The sequence below is a fragment of the Carcharhinus amblyrhynchos genome, chromosome 17 (assembly GCF_965287045.1).
Source record: "Carcharhinus amblyrhynchos chromosome 17, sCarAmb.v2.hapA, whole genome shotgun sequence".
In the NCBI taxonomy this organism is placed as follows: Eukaryota; Metazoa; Chordata; class Chondrichthyes; order Carcharhiniformes; family Carcharhinidae; genus Carcharhinus; species Carcharhinus amblyrhynchos.
Window position 1 is genome coordinate 11,063,686 of NC_137340.1, and position 23,111 is coordinate 11,086,796.

Genomic DNA, 23,111 nt, shown 5'->3' on the forward strand with positions numbered 1-23,111 from the left:
CCCTTCGTCAGGTGAATGGAGAGTTCTGGCCTCAGACAGAGCATATAAAGCACAGACAGTTTAGAGATTACTGATTAGAATGCGAATCCTTACACCTAACCTGCTGTTCAAGACCTGAAGTGGCTGATAATGTGAGTGGAAGGAGCACTGATCACAGGTTAAAGAGATGTGTATTGTCTCCAGACAGTACAGTAAGTGAGGTTTTGCAAACCCAGGCAAGTCACGGGGGTTACAGATAGCTCCATTCACCTGACGAAGGGGCTAACCCGAAAGCTTGCGAGTATATTATCAAATAAATAGGTTGGACTAAAACCTGGTGTTCTCAGACTTTTTACAGAATTCTGAAACCACAGAAGATTATCATTAATTTCAGTGGAATAAATTAGCATTTTAAAATACACGAGGCATACTTCATAATTATATCAACATTTATATGTCTAATAACTTGAGAAATTAAGCAAAAAGTCATAAATGGATTGCTTTATTTTGCTCATCCACAGTCAGTGCTGTTGTATATTTTCAGTTGATCTCTCACAAAGAGGTTCTGGTTAAACAAGCGTTTGTTGATAACACATAACTACGAACATATATACATACGGAATATAATCCAAACTCCGAGCTTCCACACAGGGCTCTGCGTACTCTCTGATCACGCGACCCTTTCCAGTACACCTTGGATGGGATGCTCCCAGTCCCACATTAACTCTTGCTTTGCCAAGTACTCTTAAGCTGCAAGCTTCAAGCACTCCCAGTCTGCATGTCATGTGGACAGGAGCGGGAATCCTTCAATTCTTAAATGGCACCTTGGTTTCCATCTCACCTTACACTCTATAATATTCCATCACTGATACATTTCTTTGTCCATTATCCACCAACAGTTCTGAGGTACAAACAATTCACTGACAACACTGTTCAAGAATAAGACAAAAAGTTTAACACTCCCTTCAATGGGGAGGTGACGGTTTTGTGAGATTATCACTAGACTATTAATCCAGAAACGCAACTAATATGCTGGGGACCAGGGTTCGAATCCTACCATGGCAGATGGTGAAATTTGAATTCAATTAAAACGATCTTGAATTAAGAATGTACTGATGACCCCAAAACCATTGTCAATTGACAGAAAAACACATCTGGTTCACTAATATCCTTTAGGTCCTTATCTGGTCTGGCCAAATGTGACTCCAGAGCCACAGCAATGTGCTTGACTGTCAACTGCCCCCTGGGCAACCAGGGACGGACAATAAATGCTGGCCAGCCAGTAACACCCATTTCCCATGAATTAATTTTACAAAAAGGAAATTAAGATGGAAGTGGGATATATTCTATCTTCACGCCACCCCCCCCCATGGCCTGTGTTAGACTGGTGTTGAGCCAGGCAATCGAAATGTCCACCTGGCTCAAACGGTCACCTCATAAATATGAGATCCTGTCACTTGCATTGAACTGTTATCGCCCAGGACACCCCCTCCCCACAACTTCCTTACCTTTGCAGAAGCTCTTCCTCCCCCACCCCTGGCAACTTTCTAGAGTGCAAATGGGCAGTGTGCAATTGTCATCTGGCTGGTGGTGAAATGTCTTTGATGGGTATGTTTCAAAGTGGGCAGCTTATGTGCTGCATTTAAAATGATGCCCAGTTTGATAAAACTAACTGAGCGCCTCATTAGTCTCAGTCAAAGAGTTAAAATTTCCTCAACCGAGTCCAGTGTAAAAGCTAGGTTACACTGAGCACGAGATGAAGCAAAGCATCTCCCAGCATGGCCATTGTATCTGTTTGGCTAACCCTACTACACAGGTTAAATCCTTCAATTACAATGCAAGCTGTCAAATTATAATGGACTGCACTCCCACTCCTTCCTTATTTCGGTTCAATTAAATGAGATTGGGCAAACAGTGTGCAGGCCATTCAAGAAAGGTAAAAGACCCTTTTGATTTCTAAGCTGTGGCACTCAGATAAGTGGGGTCAGAGGCCACAGCGTGAAAAGCTGACACTATTCATGCCGCAACTAAGTGTTTTAAAACGTCTCGCAGCAAGTCGCTGGTCGCAGAAATAAATGTGGCAAGCTGTCGGAGGCATCATCGCTTCGCGAGCTATCATTAGGCCTGTCCTCAATTTGCAGAGAAATTTGAGTCCAGCAATGCATTCAATTAGAGGTCAGGAAGTCTGCGCAAGAATAATCAATGATAATGGGAGCAGAATGCTTGAGTATTTCTCAAAATGGTTGTGTGGGAGGGCAAATCTGACACACTTCTGCCCCAACGCCTGAAAGGCAGAGTCATCTACCCAAAGGAATACCGTGTCTATGAGTGCAGAGTATCATGTTAGTGAACAGCAACAGAAACAATTTACTAACACAATGAAAAGATGCAGAATGTAGAATTCTTGAGATAGCATGCCTCCTTGCGAGGATGTTAAATTCTAAATGGGAAAGAGGCTGATAACTTTGTGAACTGTACGTTAATCCTAGTCCTGGTTTAGGAAGTTATGCCTTGAGTGTTTTGTTTTAAATTCAATTCTGGAACATGGACATCATTAACACTGCAGCATTTATTGCCCATCCCTAGTTAAGGAAAACCGTTGCCAGTTTTAAGCTTGTGGGGCGGGTGGGCAGGGGACATAGTTTGGAGGGGCCAGAGTTTGGTGTTGGTGGTGGTTCTTCCCACATATACATGTTACCTGTTGTCTGTAATTTTCCGCGTGATGAGTTTAATCACACCTGGTAGTCGCAGTATATTTACTGCCAGCCAGAGCTGGTATTATGTCTGGCAACAATTAAATGAGGTAAGATATCCTCAACTCTTATCTGTCTAACAACAGTCACAGCACTTGACTGAGCGACTCATGTGAAGCACTTTATGGTGTGATCTGTTCCAAGATAAACACAACTTGTTTTTTAAAAAAATTTTCCAATGCATTTTAAACATTGTGGTCTCCTGTATCGCCAAACAGACTAGGCTGACATTGGAACTTCATTTTGTTTTATGTTTCTATTAATTTCCCAAGGGAAACAGCTTGGCAGAACTGAGAATTCCTCCCCCTAGTATAGACAGAGGGGTTGAATTTTGACTTGGAGAGGTAAAGTGGTTGGCAGCATCTCCTACCAGTTATACAGCCTGCAGTTCCATTTAAATCAATAGCGACTGATTGTCAGACGGGATATAGAATGGGCAGCAGATGCAATATTACCTTTGCTACCTCTCCCATGTCTCTGTTGAAAGAGTTGAGATATCTGCTGCGTTACACTAAGTTATTACGGTAGCTGTTAGACTAATGAGTCTCATCTCTGCTCCAGTCAACGTACTACAAACACACCAAGTGAAAATATAAGCTAGAAATAGCAATACGCAGATCAGGGATTAGATATTCTAAAAACTCACTTTGTCTTGTTGATAATATCTGAGTAAGACCCATCAAATAAGCACAATGAACCCTGCAAAGCATTACCTTTGGCAAAAGGGTGACTAGAATCTGCTTTGGTCATTTACAAATGTTTCATTTTGAAGTTTTACCAGCAAATAAAACTCACAGACAAGTCCTCTTTCAAGAGACACTGAAAATCACAATTCTGAATGAATACACTAACTCTTCGTGTGCTGACCCTGTATTCATTATGTTTTATACTGATATGCTATTGAATATCTTGCTGCATTCTGATTGTTCTGTAAATCAATCTGATCATTTGTTTTACCCCGAACACAACAGTCACGTTACTTTCTGTCTTTTTCAATGGGTGCAAAATTGTGTGTAGGGATTAACTGTTAAACCGAGCCTTCCAGACTAATAAAGGCACATAAAGGTGTTAGTTCATAGCAGGCTCGGATTGCATTTGGAAGTGTTTACAAAGACCTACATATAAAATATATGGCCAGGAAACATGTTAATTGGTCCAACCAGTCCATGCTAGTGTTCGTGCTCAAGATTCCTTCAATCTTTTCTGCCATTGTAACCTTCTACTGCCCTCTCCCTCATAGGTTTGTCTAGTATTCCCCTTAAATGCATATGAACTATTTGGCAGTATGGTGGCACAGTGGTTAGCATTGCTGCCTCACAGCTCCAAGGAACCGGGTTCACTTCTGTCCTCGAGTGACTGCCTGTGTCAAGTTTACGCACCCTCCCAGTGCCTGCCTGGGATTCCTCCAGGTGCTCTGGTTTCCTCCCATAGTCCAAAATTGTGCAGGTTAGGTGAATTGGCCATTCAAATTGCCCCTTTGTTTCAGGGAGTTAAGCAGGATAAGTAAGTGGGGTTACGGGGATGAGACCTGGGTAGCTTTGCTGTCGGTGTGGACTCGATGGACCGAATAGCCTTCTTCTGTATTGTAGGGATTCTCTGATTCTATACTTCAACAACTCCTCATGGTTGTGAGTTCCACATTTTTATCGCTCTTTGGATAGAAGCTTCTTTCGAATTTCTCCTTGGATGTGTTGGCGATGAGCTGACAGTAATAGCTTCTTGTTGTGCTCTTCCCCACAAGAGCAAACATTCTGTCTGTACTGGCCGTCTATCCAAGAATACATGTTCGGAAAAGGCCAAATTCTGGAAAATGGATACACCAGGCAACAGCTAGTACTGCCTCAGAAGCTGCCTAAGGAAATCACAGCCGAGTTAGGGAATGCAAGGTGCCAGAAACAAAAGTATTCTGCCTTTGACAAAAGTTTTGAAATGCCCAGTACTCGCCTACTGTCACTGAAAACCAAACACATCTTTACGTGGGCAAGGACAACATTTCATAGCATCCCTATAGTGCAAGAGGAGGCCATTCAGCCCATCAAATCTGTACCAACCACAAGATCTCCCAGGCCCGATAACAATCACCTCATGTGTTTACCCTAGCTGGTCCCCCTGACGCTAAGGGACAATTTAGCATGGCCAATTCACCTAACCCGGACATCTTTGCACTAGGGGAGGAGCATCCAAAGGAAGCCCAGGCAAACATGAGGAGAATGTGCAAACTTCGCACAGGCAGTGACCCAAGCTGGGAATCGAACTCAGATCCCTGACGCTGTGAGGAAACAGTGCTAATTACTGTGCCACCCACATTGCCCCCTTTAATTATCCTTGAAATGAACAGTTTGTTTGCTAGGCTGTTTCAGAGGGTAGCTGAGAGTTAGGCCAGCAGTTACATTAGGCCAGACCAGGTACAGGTGACAGATTTCCTTCCTTAAAGGAGATTAGGGAATCAACTGGATCTCTATGACCATCACCAATGATACTCACCATTACTGAGACTAGTTTTTCAGTTCCAGAATTATCAATTAATAGAATTTAGATTCCATCATCTATCATGATGAGATTTGAACCCGTGTCCCACTGGCCAAGCCCTTAGGATTGTCAGCCCAGTGGCATTACCACAGTGCCACTATCGTCCTAGTAAAGCCAAAATCCTCATCACTCCTGTTGTACTCAGTTTCATTGGCCCGGGGCAACAACTTTCAGGTTGTCACCTTCAAACCTTCTTTTCTTCATCTCCTCCAATACAAGCCTTCTCGCTCTATTCCCTCTGTTTAATATCAGCACTGCACCAACAAACAGCACATCATCCTGCTGAAACATCTGCCCTCCGATGCTCCCTTCCTATCTTCCACCTGAGCTTTCAAACCATCGAATCCCTACAGTGCAGAAGAAGGAGGCCATTCGGCCCATCGAGTCTGCACCAACTCTACCTAGGCCCATCCCTCTGCTCTATCCCCGTAATCCCACATATTTACCTCGCTGCCGGCCCTAACCTTCACGTCTTGGGTCACCAAGGGACAAGTTAACATGGCCAATTCACCTAACCTAAATGTCTACTTTAAATCCTTCTTTTTCAATGTGTGCTTTAAAGAAAAATAAATACTTACATAGTGTCTTCCACAATCTCAGGACATCCCAAAGCGCTTTACGGTTAATCATAGAATCCCTACAGTGCAGAAGGCCATTCAGCCCATCGAGTCCACACCAACCACAATCCCACCCAGGCCCTATTCCTGTAAACCCACACATTTACCCTGCTAATCCCCTGACACTAGCGTCAATTTAGCATGGCCAATCCACTTAACCGGCACATCTTTGGACTGTGGGAGGAGACCAGGGCACCCGGAGGAAACCAACGCAGGCACAGGGAGAATATGCAAATTCCACACAGTGGAATCGAACCCGAGTCCCTGGCACTGTGAGGCAACAGTGTTAACCACTGTGCCATCCCTCTTGAAGTACTCCTGAAATGGAGGCACTGCTGTAATGTAGGAAACGCAACAGTTAATTCGTTCCCATCAAGGTTCCACAAACAGTCATGAAATAAAGATAAAAGAGATGTATTTTTGTAATGTTGATGGAAGAATTAATATTGTCCAGGGCACTGAGGATAACTCCTCTCCTCTCCTCTAAAATAGCACAATTAGATTTTTATCTCTGTGTGGGAGAACAGTAGACCTTGGTTTAACGTGTCATATAAAAAGACAGTCAGTCAGGCAGGCAGTGCAACACCAGTGCTGTCTGGACCGTTACTCTTAATCTTTGTGCACAAGTCTCGGGAGTGGGATTTTGAGCCCACGACCGTCTCACTCAAGAAGCAACACAACTCCCAACTCGGTCACATCTGGCACTGCCCACAGTGGTTCCTCTTCCCTGTCTACTGTCTGTTTGTTGGCCACCTGCTATCCATTGCATGGAAAAATCCTCTTGAAAGCTCTTTCTCTGTATACAATCTGTAATATTGAAATGTAAACAGTTGTTCAAACTCTCAGAGATCTGCAAATCACCACAAGGAATGCAGCAAGAAATTTGAAGATGATTACATTTTCTGTCGCATCGGCAAAAAAAAAATCACCATGGGAAATTGAAACCTGATAAGATTTGAAAAGAGGAGAAAATTCAAGACAATGAGGAAAGATTAAGATAGTGGGACTAATTAGATTCACTCCCTTAAACGGCAAGAACAACAGGATGAATTATCTCCGATGCTTTAAATTCTATGATTCTCTGACTATACATTGCAAAAACCCCTCCGAAAAAAAAATCATTAACGTCAAGTTCTAGAAGACGGAACAGTGCCCAAAGAAAAGCTGGAGTTTTACTGGCACGCTGGATTCTGCTGTCAGGATCAAATGTGGCCCCCAAGCCCAAGTGGACAGCTTGCTGGACCAGAGAATTAATTTGACGAGCTATATCCACCTCCATACAATCTGCATGAGTTGCATCGCAGAACTGGACATAACTCAGCACAGGCTGAGGGGAGCGAGAGGGGATCTCGTAGAAACTTATAAAATTCTAACAGGGTTAGACAGGGTAGATTCAGAAAGAATGTTCCCGATGGTGGAGGGAATCTAGAACTAAGGGTCATAGATTGGGGATAAGAACTGAGAACTTAGAACTGAGATGAGGAAAAATTTCTATACCCAGAGAGTGGAGAATGTGTGGAATTCATTACCACAGAATGTAGTTAGAGCTAAAACATCATGTGATTTAAGAAGAAATTAGATAGAGTTATTGGGGCTAAAGGGATCAAGGGATATGGGGAGGCAGGGGAAGTTGGGATCAGGACTATTGAATTTTATGATCAACCATGATAAAAATGAATGAAGGCTCAAAGGGCCAAATGGTCGATTCCTGCTTCTTATTTTCTAATTTCTAAATCTGGCACTCAGCTGTCTGCCAGTAAGGATAAGATGGTGGTAAGGCTGGGAGTCCAGATTCTAAACACAAGCAAAACATCTCTTGTGAATGCTTGCCCTGCTGCTGCTCTCCACTACACGTCTGTCCTGGTTCAACACCTGGGGTATCAATTGAGACAAAGCTTTACAGGCCACACTGTCCACCATCTAGGATTGGTGCACGTGGTGGTGGACAATGTCAAGTCAGGCCTTACTGGCGACTAGGCCCAGACTCGGGGAACATCTCTGCTGGCTAGAATGGATCAACAGCAAACCCATCTTCCTTACATTTCAAGTTATATTGAACAGATGTCAGGCATTAGAAAAGAAGATTAAGTAACTTAAGTGCTACTGGAGAAACCAATCTGTCACAATCCTGCCTCACTTGCCTCCCTGTTAGTTGCTCATGGCACAGATTTACTTTCAGAGGATCTTTGATCCCTTTGAGCAAGATGAGTTTGCCAAAATTGCCCATTTAAGCGTGCAATGACTGTAAGATCATCTGGTGAATGTACATTTAAAAAGGCTTTGAGGCTGTAATAATTACTTTACCATGGAGTATGCAATCAACTAAACCACTATAAAAGCACAGCTGCTGTAATAGTAACACTGCATGATAATCTCTCTACATTATCTGATGATTATTTTTTACATTTCTTGTCCCATGGCACCATCTCTTTCTATATCACTCTATCTGATTGAAAAACAGAGTGTGAATAATCATGGTGGAAGTGAGGGTAAAAACATAGGAATATAGAAACAGGAGTAGACACTTTAGTCACTCAGTAAGACCCTGCTTGATCTACAACCTCACTCCGTATACCTGCCTTTGGCCTATACCCCTTCAATAGATTTTGATACTGAACAATGAAAAATTCTCCAATTTCCTGCTAAAAGCAAACTAGTTAATTCTTTCAAATTCTAGGCAGATCTGAATGGGTTTTTTTTTTAAACAAGCGTTCCAGAAACATTGATGATAGACCTCTGACAGCTGTCAATTGGCACTGAGCAAGCAGCTTTTGTCTGATCGTAACTGGTAGAACCATCAGGCTGGCAGCATGGAATAAACCTCACAGGCTTTTGCTACCCTGGCACCAGAAGGGTCCAGAACTCTATTAGCCGTTGTAATTGAGCTCCAGTTCTTGGAGCGCTGTGACAAAACCACAGTGGTTAGCACTGCTGCCTCACAGCACCAGGGATGCGGCTCTGGTCACTGTCTGTGGGGAGTCTGCATGTTCTCCCCATGTCTGCATGGGTTTCCTCCAGGTGCTTTGATTTCCTTCCACAGTCTGAAAGACATGCTGGTTAGATACATCGGCCATGCTGAATTTTCCCTCAGTGTCTCTGAACAGGCGCCGGAGCGTGGTGACTAGAGAATTTTCACAGTAACTTCATTGCAATATTAATATAAGCCTACACGTGACACAAATAAATAACATTTAAAATCTTCCTCTTTAAGTTTTGAGACATAGCGGAAACACTTCAGGAAATCATAATGTATCTCTGGGCTAAAGGTTCATTTAATTTGCCATTAGGTAAAGTTTGATTCTTCCCAACTGCTGCAATCTGTCTCAATTCCCTTTCTTTTCTTCCCTGTAACTCTCTCTCAAACCTCATGAGTTGGAAAGCACATTCCCTGGTCTCTCCATGAATTCCCATCCTATTTGTGCTCTCGTGCTTCCCTTTCCGTTCTTCCTGGGCTTGTCTCTCTCTTGTCTGAAACTCTAACCTCTACTCTTTTAGTCATAGAGCGCATAAAGGGACACTTTGGCCCATGGTGTCTGCAGTGGCCATCAAGCACCTAACTATTCTAATCCCATTCTCGAACTAATGGTCCGTAGCCTTGTAATCTTATGGAGTTTCACGTGCTCATCGAAATGTTGTCAGGGTTCCTGCCTCTACCACCCTTTCAGGCAGAGAGTTCCACCTTCCCACCACTCTCTGGGTACAAAGATTTTTCCTTAAATCCCATCTAAATCTCCTATTCTTTACCTTAAATCTATGCCCCCGGTTATTGACTCCCTCTAGTAAGGAAAAAAAGATTCTTCCTATCTACCCTTTACATCCCGCCTAATTCTGTACACCTCAATCAATCCCCCCTCTCTGCCCTTTCCCCAAGGAAAGCAACCCCAGCCTAACCAGCCTCTTCTTAGCTGAAAGGCTCCAGCCCAGGCAGCATCCTGGTCAACCTCCTCTGCACCCTCTTTAGGCCAATAGTAGTTCAGGTAACCTGCTGTGTTCACATGTTATGCACCTTCTACCTATTCTCAAACCGCAGTGCAGCCCGAAAGCTCAGGCAGCATCTTTTTATTTTCTACATGGGCGGCAAGGTAGCACAGTGGTTAGCACTGCTGCTTCACAGCTCCAGGGACCTGGGTTCGAATCCCGGCCTGGGTCACTGTCTGTGCGGGGTTTGCACATTCTCCTTGTGTGTGTGTGGGTTTCCTCCGGGTGCTCCGGTTTCCTCCCACAGTCCAAAGGTGCGCAGATTAGGTTGATTAGCCGTGCTAAAAATTGTCCCTTAGTGTCCTGAGATGCATAGGTTGGATGGATTATTGTGTAAATGTATAGGGATATGGGGTTAGGGCCTGGGATTGTAGTTGGTGCAGACTTGATGGGCCAAATGGCCTCTTTCTGCACTGTAGGAGTTTCATGATTTCTATGATTTATATTAAGTTCCATCTGCTTAGCTAAGTTTCTAGCTGTTCCGCAGTTGGAGATGCTTTTTTTCTCCCCAAGTTAAGTTCCCCTCTTGCAGAAATGCTTCCAAATCAAAAGTAGCCATCTTATTTTCCATTGTTAGTCCTCTCAAAACTTAATGCTACAATGCTGTGTATTTTGTTGCAACTATTTTTCCTTTACATTATTTTTATCATCTACATCTAATTCCTTTACAGTCAGATTTAGCTCATTTGCAATGGATTGATCCTGTCCATGATCAACAAGTTTTATGTGCGAGGCTGGTTTGTTAGCCACAGCGCAATTGACATGACCCAATTTAATGATTCCACCCAAAGGTTAAAGTTTATTTATTAGCGTCACAAGCAGGCTTGCATTAACACTGCAATGAAGTTGCTGTGACAATCCCCTAGTCGCCACGCTCCAGTGCCTGTTTGGGTACACTGAGGGAGAATTTAGCATGGCCAATGCACCTAACCAGCATGTCTTTCGGACTGTGGGAGGAAACCAGAGCACCCGGAGGAAACCCATGCAGACATGGGGAGAACATGCAAACTCCGCACAGACAGTGAGCCAAGCCGGGAATCAAACCTGGGTCCCTGGTGCTGTGAGGTAGCACTGCTAACCACTGTGCTGCTCCATTAGCTACTGATGAGGAGGGAAAAAAACCTGTTTGCAATCATGTTTTTGTTCATGGTCCAATCCTTAACACTGATTTTCACAATTGGTTGTGATTGTGCACGTTTTATTTAGTTTCAGGACTGTCTGGAGCTGGACATTGCCAGTCATATGATCTACCACAGCCATCTTAAACAGCTTTGGATGCACATTTCAAAAAAAAACTTTAAAATTTACAATTTCTTCACACTGAGAGGAGAGTCGATGGAGGGGCTCGAAATAATAAAGATTTCGGCGGAACAGATGGAGAGAAACTGTTCCCATTTGGCAGGAGGGTCAAGAACAAGAGGACATCGATTTAAAATGGTTCGCAAAAGAACCAACAGCAACATGAAGAGAATATACTTCAAACAGTGAATGATTATGATCGAGAAAGCATTGCCTGAAAGGATGGTGGGAACAAATTCAATCACAGAATGTGAATAACAATCTGCCTGGGGAGAGGCGAGGGGGGGTGCGGGTTGGAATCAAAGGGGGCAGAAGAGCAATCTGGACTGGAATGATTCGATGGGCCAAATAACAACATAAGAAATAGGAGCAGGAGTAGGCCATCTAGTCCTCTGAGCCTGCCCCGCCATTCAATAAAATCATGGCTAATCTGAAAGTGATTCAGTTCTACTTACCCGCCTGCTCCCCATAACCCTTAATTCCCTTATCGATCAGAAATCTATCTATCTGTGACTTAAACATATTCAACGAGGTAGCCTCCACCACTTCAACGGGCAGAGAATTCCAGAGATTCACTACCCTCTGGAGCGAAGAAGTTCCTCCTCAACTCTGTTCTAAACTGACTCCCTCTTATTTTGAGGCTGTGTCCTCTCGTTCTTGTTTCCTTTCTAAGTGGAAAGAATCTCTCTGTCTCTACCCTATTTAGCCCCTTCACTATCTTACATGTCTGTATAAGATCACCCCTCAGCCTTCTAAACTCCAACGAGTACAGGCCCAATCTACTCATAAACTCCTCATATTGTCTCCTCATAAGCCAACCCTCTCATCTCCGGTATCAACCTGGTGAACCTTCTCTGTACTCCCTCCAAGGCCAATATATCCTTTCGCAAATACGGGGACAAAAACTGCACACAGTACTCTAGTTGTGGCCTCACCAGTACCTTGTACAATTGCGGCAAGACCTCCCTGCTTTTATATTCTATCCCCCTCGTGATAAAGGCCAACATTCCATTCGCCTTCTTGATCACCTGCTGCACCTGCAAACTGAGTTTTTGCGATTCATGCACAAGGACCCCAGGTCCCTCTGCACAGCAGCATGTTGTAATTTTTCGCCATTTAAATAATAGTCCATTTTACCATTATTCTTTCCAAAGCGAATAATCTCGCACTTGCCAACGTTATACTCCATCTGCCAGATCCTCACCCACTCACTCAGTCTATCCAAATCTCTCTGCAGACTTTCCGCGTCATCCACGCAATTTGCTTTCCCATTTATCTTTGTGTCATCAGCAAACTTTGTTACCCTATACTTGGTCCTCTCTTCCAGATCGTCTATGTATAGTTGAGTCCCCAGCACCGATCCCTGCGGCACGCCATAGTTACCAACTGCCAACCAGAAAAGCACCCATTTATTCTAACTCTCTGCTTCCTGTTAGATAGCCAATCCTCAATCCACGCTAACACTTTACCCCCAACTCTGTGTACCCTAATCTTCTGCAGCAACCTTTTGAGAGGCACTTTATAAAACACCTTCTGGAAATCTAAAGACACCACATCCACCGGTTCCCCTCTGTCAACCGCACTAGTCACATCTTCATAAAAATCCAGTAAATTCGTCAAACATGACTTCCCCTTCATGAATCCATGCTGCGTCTGCTTGATCAAACCATTCCTTTCCAGGTGTCCTGCTATTTCTTCTTTAATGATGGATTCTGTGTTTTGTGCTGTATCCATTCTGTCTGTAAGAACTGTTCAATTAAAATGAAAAAAACTATTCTTTTTAATGAGCAACAGTGTTCTCCAGGTTGCTCCAAAAATTGACCAGAGGATTAAAATCTGTAATTCTGCAATATTCCAGGATGGATAATCCTGGAAGTTTGACAATCTTAGAGCAACACTCTGAATCATGGAATTCCTACAGGGCAGAAGGAGATCATTGGCCCATTGAGCCTGCACCAACAACAATTCCACCCTAATCAAATGTATCTACTCCCTGCTAATCCCCCTGATACTAAGGGGGAACTTACCAAGGCCAATCCACCTAACCAGCACATTGTTGGACTATGGGAAGAAACCAGAGCACCCGGAGAAAACCCATGCAGACATAGGGAAGAATATGCAAATTCCATACAGTCGCCCAAGGCCAGATTTGAACGTGGGTCCCTGATGCTGTGACGCAGCAATGCTAACCACTGTGCCCCTGTACCAGCCTTCAAAACTATGCAAGCCATTCAGGCTTTCTTAGTTTGATTTAGTAAGGGATTGGTGCTGCTCAGTCCTAACAAAAGTGACTCAAGTCTCAACTCAAAAGGGCACCATTTCATATTTTTCATTCCTTCACTGCAGTGATACAAGTTTATTTATTATAAGACCTATGCAGCTGGAAGGCAGAGAAAATAGCTTGTAACCCAGAGATGAAAGGTCAGTGACTCATCAGTGTGTGTGCCAGACTCTATCCATATGTTTATTTGGCAAGCTGATAACTGAAATGCAGTCAGACCTTCTTCCATACATAACCTCAGAACATAATGACAGTGCAAGGTTTATTTCACAAATGGCCCTGAACGACATTTGTTATCTGACAGAAATGAAGGACCTTTGGCAATCGTTCTCCATAGATCAGATGGTTTTCTGAGAATTTTGCCGCACCGCCCCACTGTAATGATGTTTCAGACATTCTTTGGAAATCCTTATCTACATAACTGGTCACATCCTACTTCTCAAGTGCACTTTACACGATTATATGCTGGCAGACAGGACAACAGTCATCATCTTCTTTGGATCAATTGTTCAGCCCATTTCTTATCTTAACTCTCCCTTTTCAGGAGGGTGGAGTTTTCCGGATGTTCCTGTTGGCGGGGTCTTCAGACCCCACTAATGGCGACCTACCCTACCCCCACCCTCCACCTCATCTGCAGGTCACCCAATGGGAAACCCCTCGACAGCGGCAGGACTGGAAGATCCTGCTGCCAGCCAACGGCGGGCTGTGGGGGTTGTGAAATATCGTGCCCGAGAATTTATACCATCCCTGAATTCGAAAAGGAATGATAATCCGCTTGTTTTCTCTTTGGTAAACCGGAAGTGCATGTTCCATTTACTTCTTGTTCATTGCACCATTTTAATAGCTCTTCTATGTTATCGTACAAGGTTGGTTCCCCATGCAATCTCTTTGTGAAGGCTTGAATCATTCAAATCTTCACATTGCTTCACCCGTTCTTTAAACTTTTAATTTATTCTCATACCTATTTCTGTAGATTTGTAAAATTCCAACCCATTATATTGCCTATTAACAAGATAGACGTGGAACTGTTCAAATTGCATGAGAAAGCTTATCTCCTTAAAGCTTTTGTGAAGTTGAATTACAATATTTAAGTTCAGCCTGCACACCGTAATCTTCACTTTTATTTTATTCTAGCAGGTTGTCAATCTTTACAACCTTTGCTTCAGTCCCACGCGGGCTAATACATTTAATTGGGTGAATGAAATTCCGACTGAAACTAGTAGATAATGTTTAAAATGAAGAAGGATGTTGGGTGGAAGCAGGATGGTGAGGTTAGGTTTTGGATTGCTCCAGGAGGTATTCAGCAAAGATGCAACGAGATACAATTGACGCAAGTTCAAACTATAAAAATGCTCCAATGTGCCAGTTTGCACAGGCATTGGTCCCACTGCAGAGTTAGTGACCACCAACTTTTAGGCATCCAGTGGTGGCACAGTGGTTAACACTGCTACTGTACAGCGTCAGGAACCCTGGTCCAATTCTGCCATGGGTCACTGTCTGTATGGAGCCTACACATTCTCCCCGTGTCAGTGTGGGTTTCCTCCGGGTGTTTTGGTTTCCTTCCACAATCCAAAAATGTGCAGGTTTGGTGGATTGGCCATAATAAATTGCCCCTTAGTTTCAGGTACCTAAATGTTAATGAGGGGCTCAATATCTGTTTGAGGATGCCTGTGTAAACTTTATTCCCAATGAACAGGATTCTCCAGAGCACTCTTCTCCCCACGACTAATTTCCCCTTTCTTAAAAAAATAGAAAAACATTTAAGAAGCCAGGAAGGAGCAGGAATTCTCCCCTGCTGGAATTTTTCCAGGAAGTACCTGCCGGTTATCCACCCAGTTGAAAAGTTGGAGCAATCCAGCCTCCATCAATGCAGGAGGCCAGCAGTGTATTTTGGGGTCCTGATGCAGTTAACCATAGTCAGATGGCCCAGTGTGCGGGGGTGGGGGCAGGTAAACAAGTGGGGGCAGCCAATTCTGTTGGGAGGCCTACATTGGGCACAGGATCTCAGAATAGGGGGCCTCTCCCTGCCCAAAACCTCCAAGCCTCCAACCAAGCTGCCAGAGTTTGTCTTGCCACATGTCATGGGCATAGCATCCCTACAGTGCAGTTAGCCCGTCGAGTCTGCGCCGACTCCCTGACAGAGCATCCCACACAGACCTACCCCTCTGCCCTTTCACCATAGTGTCCACATATTTATCCCTCTAATCGCCCTAACCTTCACATCTTTGGACACTAAGGGGCAATGTAGCATGGTCCTTATATCTACCCAGCATATCTTTGGACTGTGGGAGGAAACCAAAGCATCCAGAGGAAACCCACACAGACACAGAGGGAGAACATGCCCAGTCACACAGCCACCCAAGGCTGGAACTGAACCCAGGTCCCCGGCGTCCTGAGGGAGCAGTGCTTACCACTGTGCCACCATGCTGCCCCCTTTGATTAAAGGCAGCCCATTTGCTGGTAAAATTCCAGCATTAGGGCTGCACGGTGGCACAGTGGTTAGCACTGCTACCTCGCAGTGCCAGGGACCCTGGTTCAATTCTGCCTTGGGTCACTGTCTGTGTGGAGTCTGCATGTTCTCCCCATGTCAGCGTGGGTTTCCTCCGGGTGTTTTGGTTTCCTTCCACAATCCAAAAACGTGCAGGTTAGGTGGATTGGCCATGCTTAATTGCCCCTTAGTATCAGGGAGACTAGCTAGGGTAAATGCATGAGGTTATGGGGAATAGGCCTGGGTGGGATTGTGGTTGGTTTAGACTCAATGGGATGAATGGCCTCCTTCTGTACTGTCAGATTCAATGATTGATGGGTAGGTAGGTGACAGGCAAAATGTCCCACATCTTGCCAGCAGATTTTATAACTCCACCTACCACCTGCCAGTTTGTTTAGGGAGGCATAAAATCCCAATCACAGTCCTAATGATTCTGGATCCAATCATTAATGCCTTCAGATTATCCAATCCAGCCATTATTCTGGAACTCACAAGATGGTCAGCATGAACACTGCTGGGTCAGCTAATGTGCTGTTCATGCATATTTCAGACACATTGCTGACACATTAGATCATCCAGACGCTACATCTTCTTTTGCACTGAAGTGCTCCTAGAACATGCTACAGCTTCCACCCTACATTGCACCTGATGCTGCGTTAGAGGTGGTGTGACTGGTCACTGCTGACCGCCACACTGGAAGGCTTGCCGTCGTCTCTGAGCTGCACCACGCACTTCCTCTGCATCCTAATGCTACCTCCTCAGGGTCACTAATTGCAACCACTAAGTTGTTTGCAGCACTGTAAGGTTTGCAAGAATGAATGGACATGCCACAGGGTGCCTTAAGGTAGTGTCCTATCCTGAGATACTCAAAGGTTTGCCCCTCCAGCAATGCTCCTCTTAGCTCCACAAAAGAACTATGCAAGTTGCTCTTAGCAACCTTGTTCATCTCCTCACACCCAGCACCCCTCACCTTGCCTATTCAAGGCCTTTCTCAGGGTCACACACAATTTTGTGGTAAATATGCAACTGGGAAACTGCAATGGAATATCAATTTGAGGGGTACAGCTTGCTAGGTTCACTTAGAGAATGGTCACTGCCCAAAATGGCTGACCAGGCAAGTGCAATGTAGGGTGGAAGCTGTATCAGTGGTGGCATGGTGGCACAGTGGTTAGCACTGCTGCCTCACAGCTCCAGGGATTCATGTTCAATTCTGGCCTCGGGTGACCGTCCGAGTGGAGCTTGCACATTCTCCCCATGTCCGCATGGGTTCCTCCAGATACTCTGGTTTCCTCCCACAGTTCAAAGATTTGCAGGTTTGGTTGATTGGCCATGCTAAATTGCCTCTTAGCATCCAAAGATGTGTAAATTAGGAGGATTAGCAGGGTAAATATGTGGGGTTACAGGAATGGGGCCAGGGTGGGATTGTTGTCGGTGCAGACTCGATGGGTCGAATGGCCTCCTACTACACCGTAGGAATTCTATGATTTGATTGCAAACTTTAGCAGTTGGTGGGATGGATAAGGAGGGCCTTTGGGTCACGGCTTGTCCACTAGGTTTTGGTTTATTTTTACCTTTCAATGCCACCTCAAGGGCCAGAAAAAGAATAGTTTCTTATTCAGAAAGACTGAACCACTATGACATAATAACCAAAGGATAAATGTAATGGAAAAATCAACCTATTGCGCGTCTCAGTTAATACCCGAGATACCTTTCAATTCAGTAATAATTGTACAGCATAGGACCTAAAATCTTGATCTCAAGTACAAAAAGAGCCAAAAAAGTCTTGGAAAAGGAGCTTTTCTCAACTTGTTATCTTTTCTTTTCCCTACAGAAGAGCACTGACTGTACTTGAATCCTAATTCATTGGCTGTGGAGTGCTTTGGTGTGTCTGAAGGAGATGTGAGATCCTTTATCATTGCACATTCTTCTTTTCATAAAAGACTTTGGATTTTCAAATCTCCATCTGAATGGAGACAAGAATTGGTGCAGCCATTTTCGATCTAAATTCAGTAATTAATAACGTGTTCTTCATAAAAAGGGACCTATTGTTTAAGATGCTTTAATAAATATGCACATAACAAATCTGGGTCTTTGTGATCCAGACTGCATATAATGAATGAACAAACAAACGCAGCATCTCTTTATTGAAAGCATTCAGCACTGTTTCTGTTGCATTTGGAACACTCAAAAAAAACCAGAGAAAATTATACATTTTCACATGTTTGTATTTGAACCACGAAGGATCTTAGATAATGAAATACTAAGGAAACCATTCGAATGACTTGTGATTATGGATTTGATTTCCTTTCACTCCCAAGAGAAAGTGACTGATTTTTAGAAACTTTGACTGTAAAATATGGAAAACAGATTCATAAGGAATTATGCTGCTCAGTTGCTCGTGACCCTTTGATTTTCTTGGTTCTTATTCCTGTGCTTGATTTCAATAATTGTCTATTATGCGCCCCTGAAAGAAATGTTCTAGTAGCAAGCACTATGGATAAAAATGGTTTAACCTGCATGAATCCACGGTACTTGGGTGTTAGCTATGACTCAGCAGTACTATCCTTGCTACTGAGTCAGAAGATTAAGGACCACTTCCACCTAGAAGGACAAGGGCAGCAGATATATGGGAACACCACCAGCTGCAAGTTCCCCTCCAAGCCACTCATCATCCTAACTTGGAAATACGTTGCTGTTCCGTCGCAGTCGCTGGGTCAAAATCCTGGAATTTCTTCCCTAACAGCACATGAACTGCAGTGTTTTAAGAAGGCAGTTGACCTTCTTAAGGGCAATTAGCAATGTGCAATAAACACTGGCCAGCCAGCGAAGCCCATATCCCACAAATGAATAAAAAAAATACAAGTCCCACTCCAGAGACCCCAAGCACAAAATTCAGGTTTACACACCCAGTGAAGTACTCAGGGCCTCTGCACTATTGGAGGTGCTGTCTGTCAGGTAGACATAAATAAATCCATTGAAGCATTTTGAAGATGAGTGGGGGAGTGGTGGTCTGGGCAATAGAGCTCCACAACCAACCCAGCGCGAACAGATTATTTGGTCATCATCACATTACTATTCATGGCACACTACTTAATGCACATCAGCTGTGGTATTTCCTACATTACAACACTGCCTGTACTTCAATAAGTACCTCACTTGCTATAAAGCACTTTGGCACATCCTCAGATTGTGATAGATGCTATATAATTGGACATTCCATTCTCTCTTTTACTTATTCATATTTGCTTTTAATATTTGGTCCTCCAAATATTTCCATTGACTTGTCCCTTAACATTTAATGAGATTAACATCACTGAATCCCCTAGTATAAACATCCTGGGGGTTACCATTGACCAGAAACAATTAACTGGGCCAGCTGTATAAATACTGGGGTTACAACAGCAGGTCAGAGGCTGGGTATTCTGTTGAGACTAGCTCACTTCCTAACTCCTCAAAAGAACATCCACCATCTACAAGGGCTCAAGTCAAGAATGCGTTGGAAAACTCCCCACTTGCCTGGGCAAGTGCAGCTCCAACAACACTCAAGAAACTCAACACCATGCAGGACAAAGTTCCTCACTCAGTTGGCACTTCATTCACCAACTTAAATATTCACTTCTTCTACCATTGATGTGTGGTGGCAACCATGTGTACCATCTGCAAGATGTACCACAGGCTCCTGAGAGTGCACCTTCTAAACCCTAAAAGGTCAAGGAAAAATCACCACCTGCAAGTTCCCTTCCAAATCACTCACCACCCTGACTTGGAAATATATTGCCGTTCCTTCATTGCTGCTTGATCAAAATTCTGTAACTCCCTCCCTAACAGCACAGTAGTTGTACCACATGGTACAACTGCAATAGTTCAAGGCGGCAGCTCGTTGCCACCTTCCCAAGGGCACTTAGGGATGGGCAATACAAACATTTGCCTGGCCTGTAGTGCCCAAGCCCCATGAAAGAATTTTTAGAAAATTACAAATCTCCCCTTAGGTGACACAAGTGTGAGGGATTGCCTTGAACCTTTTCTGATTCTCATTGTGTCATTAAACTATTTACTTTCAGATTTAGTTACTCCCAGTGTGCTCACATACTTCTGAGTTTTTAAATGGTCTATTGGTTGGCGTACAGCTCACAATCTGTATGCACACATGTGGAGTTTGTATAAAAGAAAACAAAATGCATTTACACAATGCCTTTCAGAATTTCAGGTTCCCTCAAAGCACTTCACTGCTAACAAAGTACTTTTAAAGTGTTGTCACGAACATAATATACGTAAAAGAGCAGGATTTAATGTATAACCACAATTACTGAGATAAAGGCTCTCACATTGCACACAATGTGACAATGTTAGACAGCTTAAAGAGGCTCTGAAATGATATCTAGAAAGATTGACAATGATCATAGAATCCTACAGTGCCAGAAGGAGGCCATTTATCGCATTGTGCCTGCACTGAAACAATCCCACCCAGGCCCTATCCTTGTAGCTCCATGTAGTCACCTTGCATGTAGTATCTCTCTGACATTCTGGGCAATTTAGCACGGCCAATTCAAACTAACCTGCACATCTTTGGAGCGAGGCAGGAAAAGGGAGCACCCGGAGGAAACCCAGGCAGGCAGGGAAAACGCGCAAACTCCACACGAACAGTGACCCAGGGCCGGAACTGAACTGGGTCCCTGGTACTGTGAGACAGCAGTGCTAACCACTGTGCCACCCCACTGCTCATGATTCAGGCCACTGCTAGCAATAAGAATGATAACATAGGCTGAAAAGAAATGTTTATAATCACGTGGTTAACACAGACGATGAAAGCTTGGTAGCTTCAAATGACATTCAAAGGGGTGTTATATGAAAAGAACAAAGAAAATAACAGGTTTCTTCTAAATGTTTTAATGCCGCCATCAATATCGTAGAGAGGCATCTCAAGCAGAGATCAGTGCCCACTGATTTCAGATAATAGGCAGCACAGTTGCACAGCAGTTAGCACTGCTGCCTCACAATGCCAGGGACCCGGGTTCAATTCTGGCCTCGGGTCACTATCTGTTGGAGCACTTTCTCTCCATGTCGGCGTGGGTTTTCTCCGGATGCTCCTGTTTCTTCCCACACTCCAAAGGTGTGCGGGTTATGTGGATTGGCCGGGTTAAATTGACTCTAGTGTCAGGGGGATTAACAGGGTACATGTGTGGGGTTACGGGAATAGGGTCTGGGGAGGATTGTGGTCAATACAAACACTTGCCTAGCCTGTAGTGCCTATGCAATGAGGTCAAATAGCCTCCTTCTGTACGGTAAGGGTTCTATGGATTCTATAATACAAATACAAGCAGTAGGACAACACATTAAGGGAGTGTGCTCTCCTGTCCGTTTTTCATAAGACTGTCTTCTTTACAGTCAGGTTTCGATATTGTTACACATAACACACAGTGGGAGTCTCCTCCATTTTGTCTATGTTAAAAACTGCATTCATTTTGATAGACTGTAAACATCTGGCAACTGTTCGTTGACTGACAGTTCTATTCTTAATATCAAGCAGCAAACATGTCAGACAAGGTAATAATTGAAACAAGATAAGTGCTGTAAATGTCATCACTCACCTCTTCAAGAACATCAGCTAGTTTGCTGAGTATTTCCTCGGAAAGGTTCTGGAACGTTGGGACGCTGTGGAATAGAAAAACACCTCATAAATAAGAGACACTTGCTCCATTATCTACAAGAAAACATCTAACGACAAGCCTATCAATCGCTCGCCATCATCAAAGTATAGCTAGGGGCTATAACGGTGCTGGAATGATGCACAAAATGGATTTACAAAATGTAATTTGTTCAGTGATAAAATGACAATAACACTGGTTGTTACAATCTTGCTTTCTCCATTGGTTGCAAAGATCCCGAGTTGGCATCACTGCCAATACTCTGAGTACTCACTAATTGGCCAGAATTTTACCGTCTCGCCTGCCATGGGAATCAGAGCAGGCGAGGGGTGGACAACGGGAAGGTCGGGATTGTATGGCTTTGGGATGTGAGGCCGTAACTTCCTGCCCATACTGTAGGATCATTGTGTTAATGCTTGCCCACGGAACTCCGCTCCATTTTTAAAGGAACTCAATGAATTCAATCGCCAGCAATCATTTTCCTTGAGATTTTCTTTGAATTTAGCCTCTGCCCGTTCTCCCCGTTTCTGCGTGGGTTTCCTCTGGGTGCTCTGGTCCCCTCCCACAGTCTGAAAGATGTGCTGGTTAGGTGCACTGGCCGTGCTAAATTCTCCCTCAGTGTACCCGAAGAGGCGCTGGAGTGTGGTGACTAGGAAATTTTCACAGTAATGTGTTAATGTAAGCCTACTTGTGGCACTAACAAATAAACTACCTGATATCTGAAAAAAAAAGAGCAATCTCCTAGTTTGGATAATTAATCATGCATGGATAAACAGTCTAATATGATAATTTCACCTAGTTTGACAAGCTTTCAATATCATGTCCAACATTCAGATACTGTGTTATGAAGTAGGCCCAATTCTCACTTCTCATTAAAATTCAATTCTTATTGAAAAGTGAAAATTAACAACGTGTAACCTCCCACAGTTATAAACTAGGTTCCAAAACTATGGACTCATGATCAAATTTGCATTAAAACTCTGAACAGCAATCAGTAACAAGACTCCCAGACATGAATTCTTTACCAACTGGTGCCAGTAGTTAATCTTAGATCGACAATAGAAATCCAGGCTTGTCATTTAGATTACTATCACACTGCCACTTTATAGCAGCTCTGTAGGTGAAAAGAAATTTACCATAGGAATCCTCCCGTTGTTTGGGGAAAGTTGAATGATTCATAGGCCTCCCTAAGTTCTTCACTTAACCTTTCCCAGTTGACCTGTGTCAATAGTAAATGAAGCTGCTAATGCTGACATCTGTCAACCTGCTGGGTGACATAGTAGCATAGTGGTTAGCACTGCTGCCTCACAGTGTCAAAGGCCTGGGTTCGATTCCCAGTTTGGGTTACTGTCTGTGTGGAGTTTGCACGTTCTCCCTGTGTCTGTGTGGGTTTCCTCCAGATTCTCTAGTTTCCTCCAAAGATGTGCGAGTTAGGTGGATTGGCCATGCTAAATTGCCCCTTAGTGTCAGGGGAATTAGGTAGGTAAATGCATGGGGTTGTGGGGATTGGGCCAGGGTGGGATTGTGGTCGGTGCAGACTCA

General features: G+C 43.9%; 1 protein-coding gene across 5 annotated transcripts in view; it reads right to left on the reverse strand.

Moving 5' to 3' along the window:
• The window catches only part of prkg1b (protein kinase cGMP-dependent 1b), a 724,128-nt gene that overhangs the window by 178,835 nt on the left and 522,182 nt on the right, over positions 1–23,111 (reverse strand). For all 5 annotated transcript variants that reach the window (XM_080205473.1, XM_080205469.1, XM_080205468.1 and 2 more), the window contains exon 5: positions 21,513–21,576. In XM_080205473.1, the coding sequence (XP_080061599.1) occupies positions 21,513–21,576 (64 nt within the window). The remainder of the gene's footprint in view (positions 1–21,512; positions 21,577–23,111) is intronic.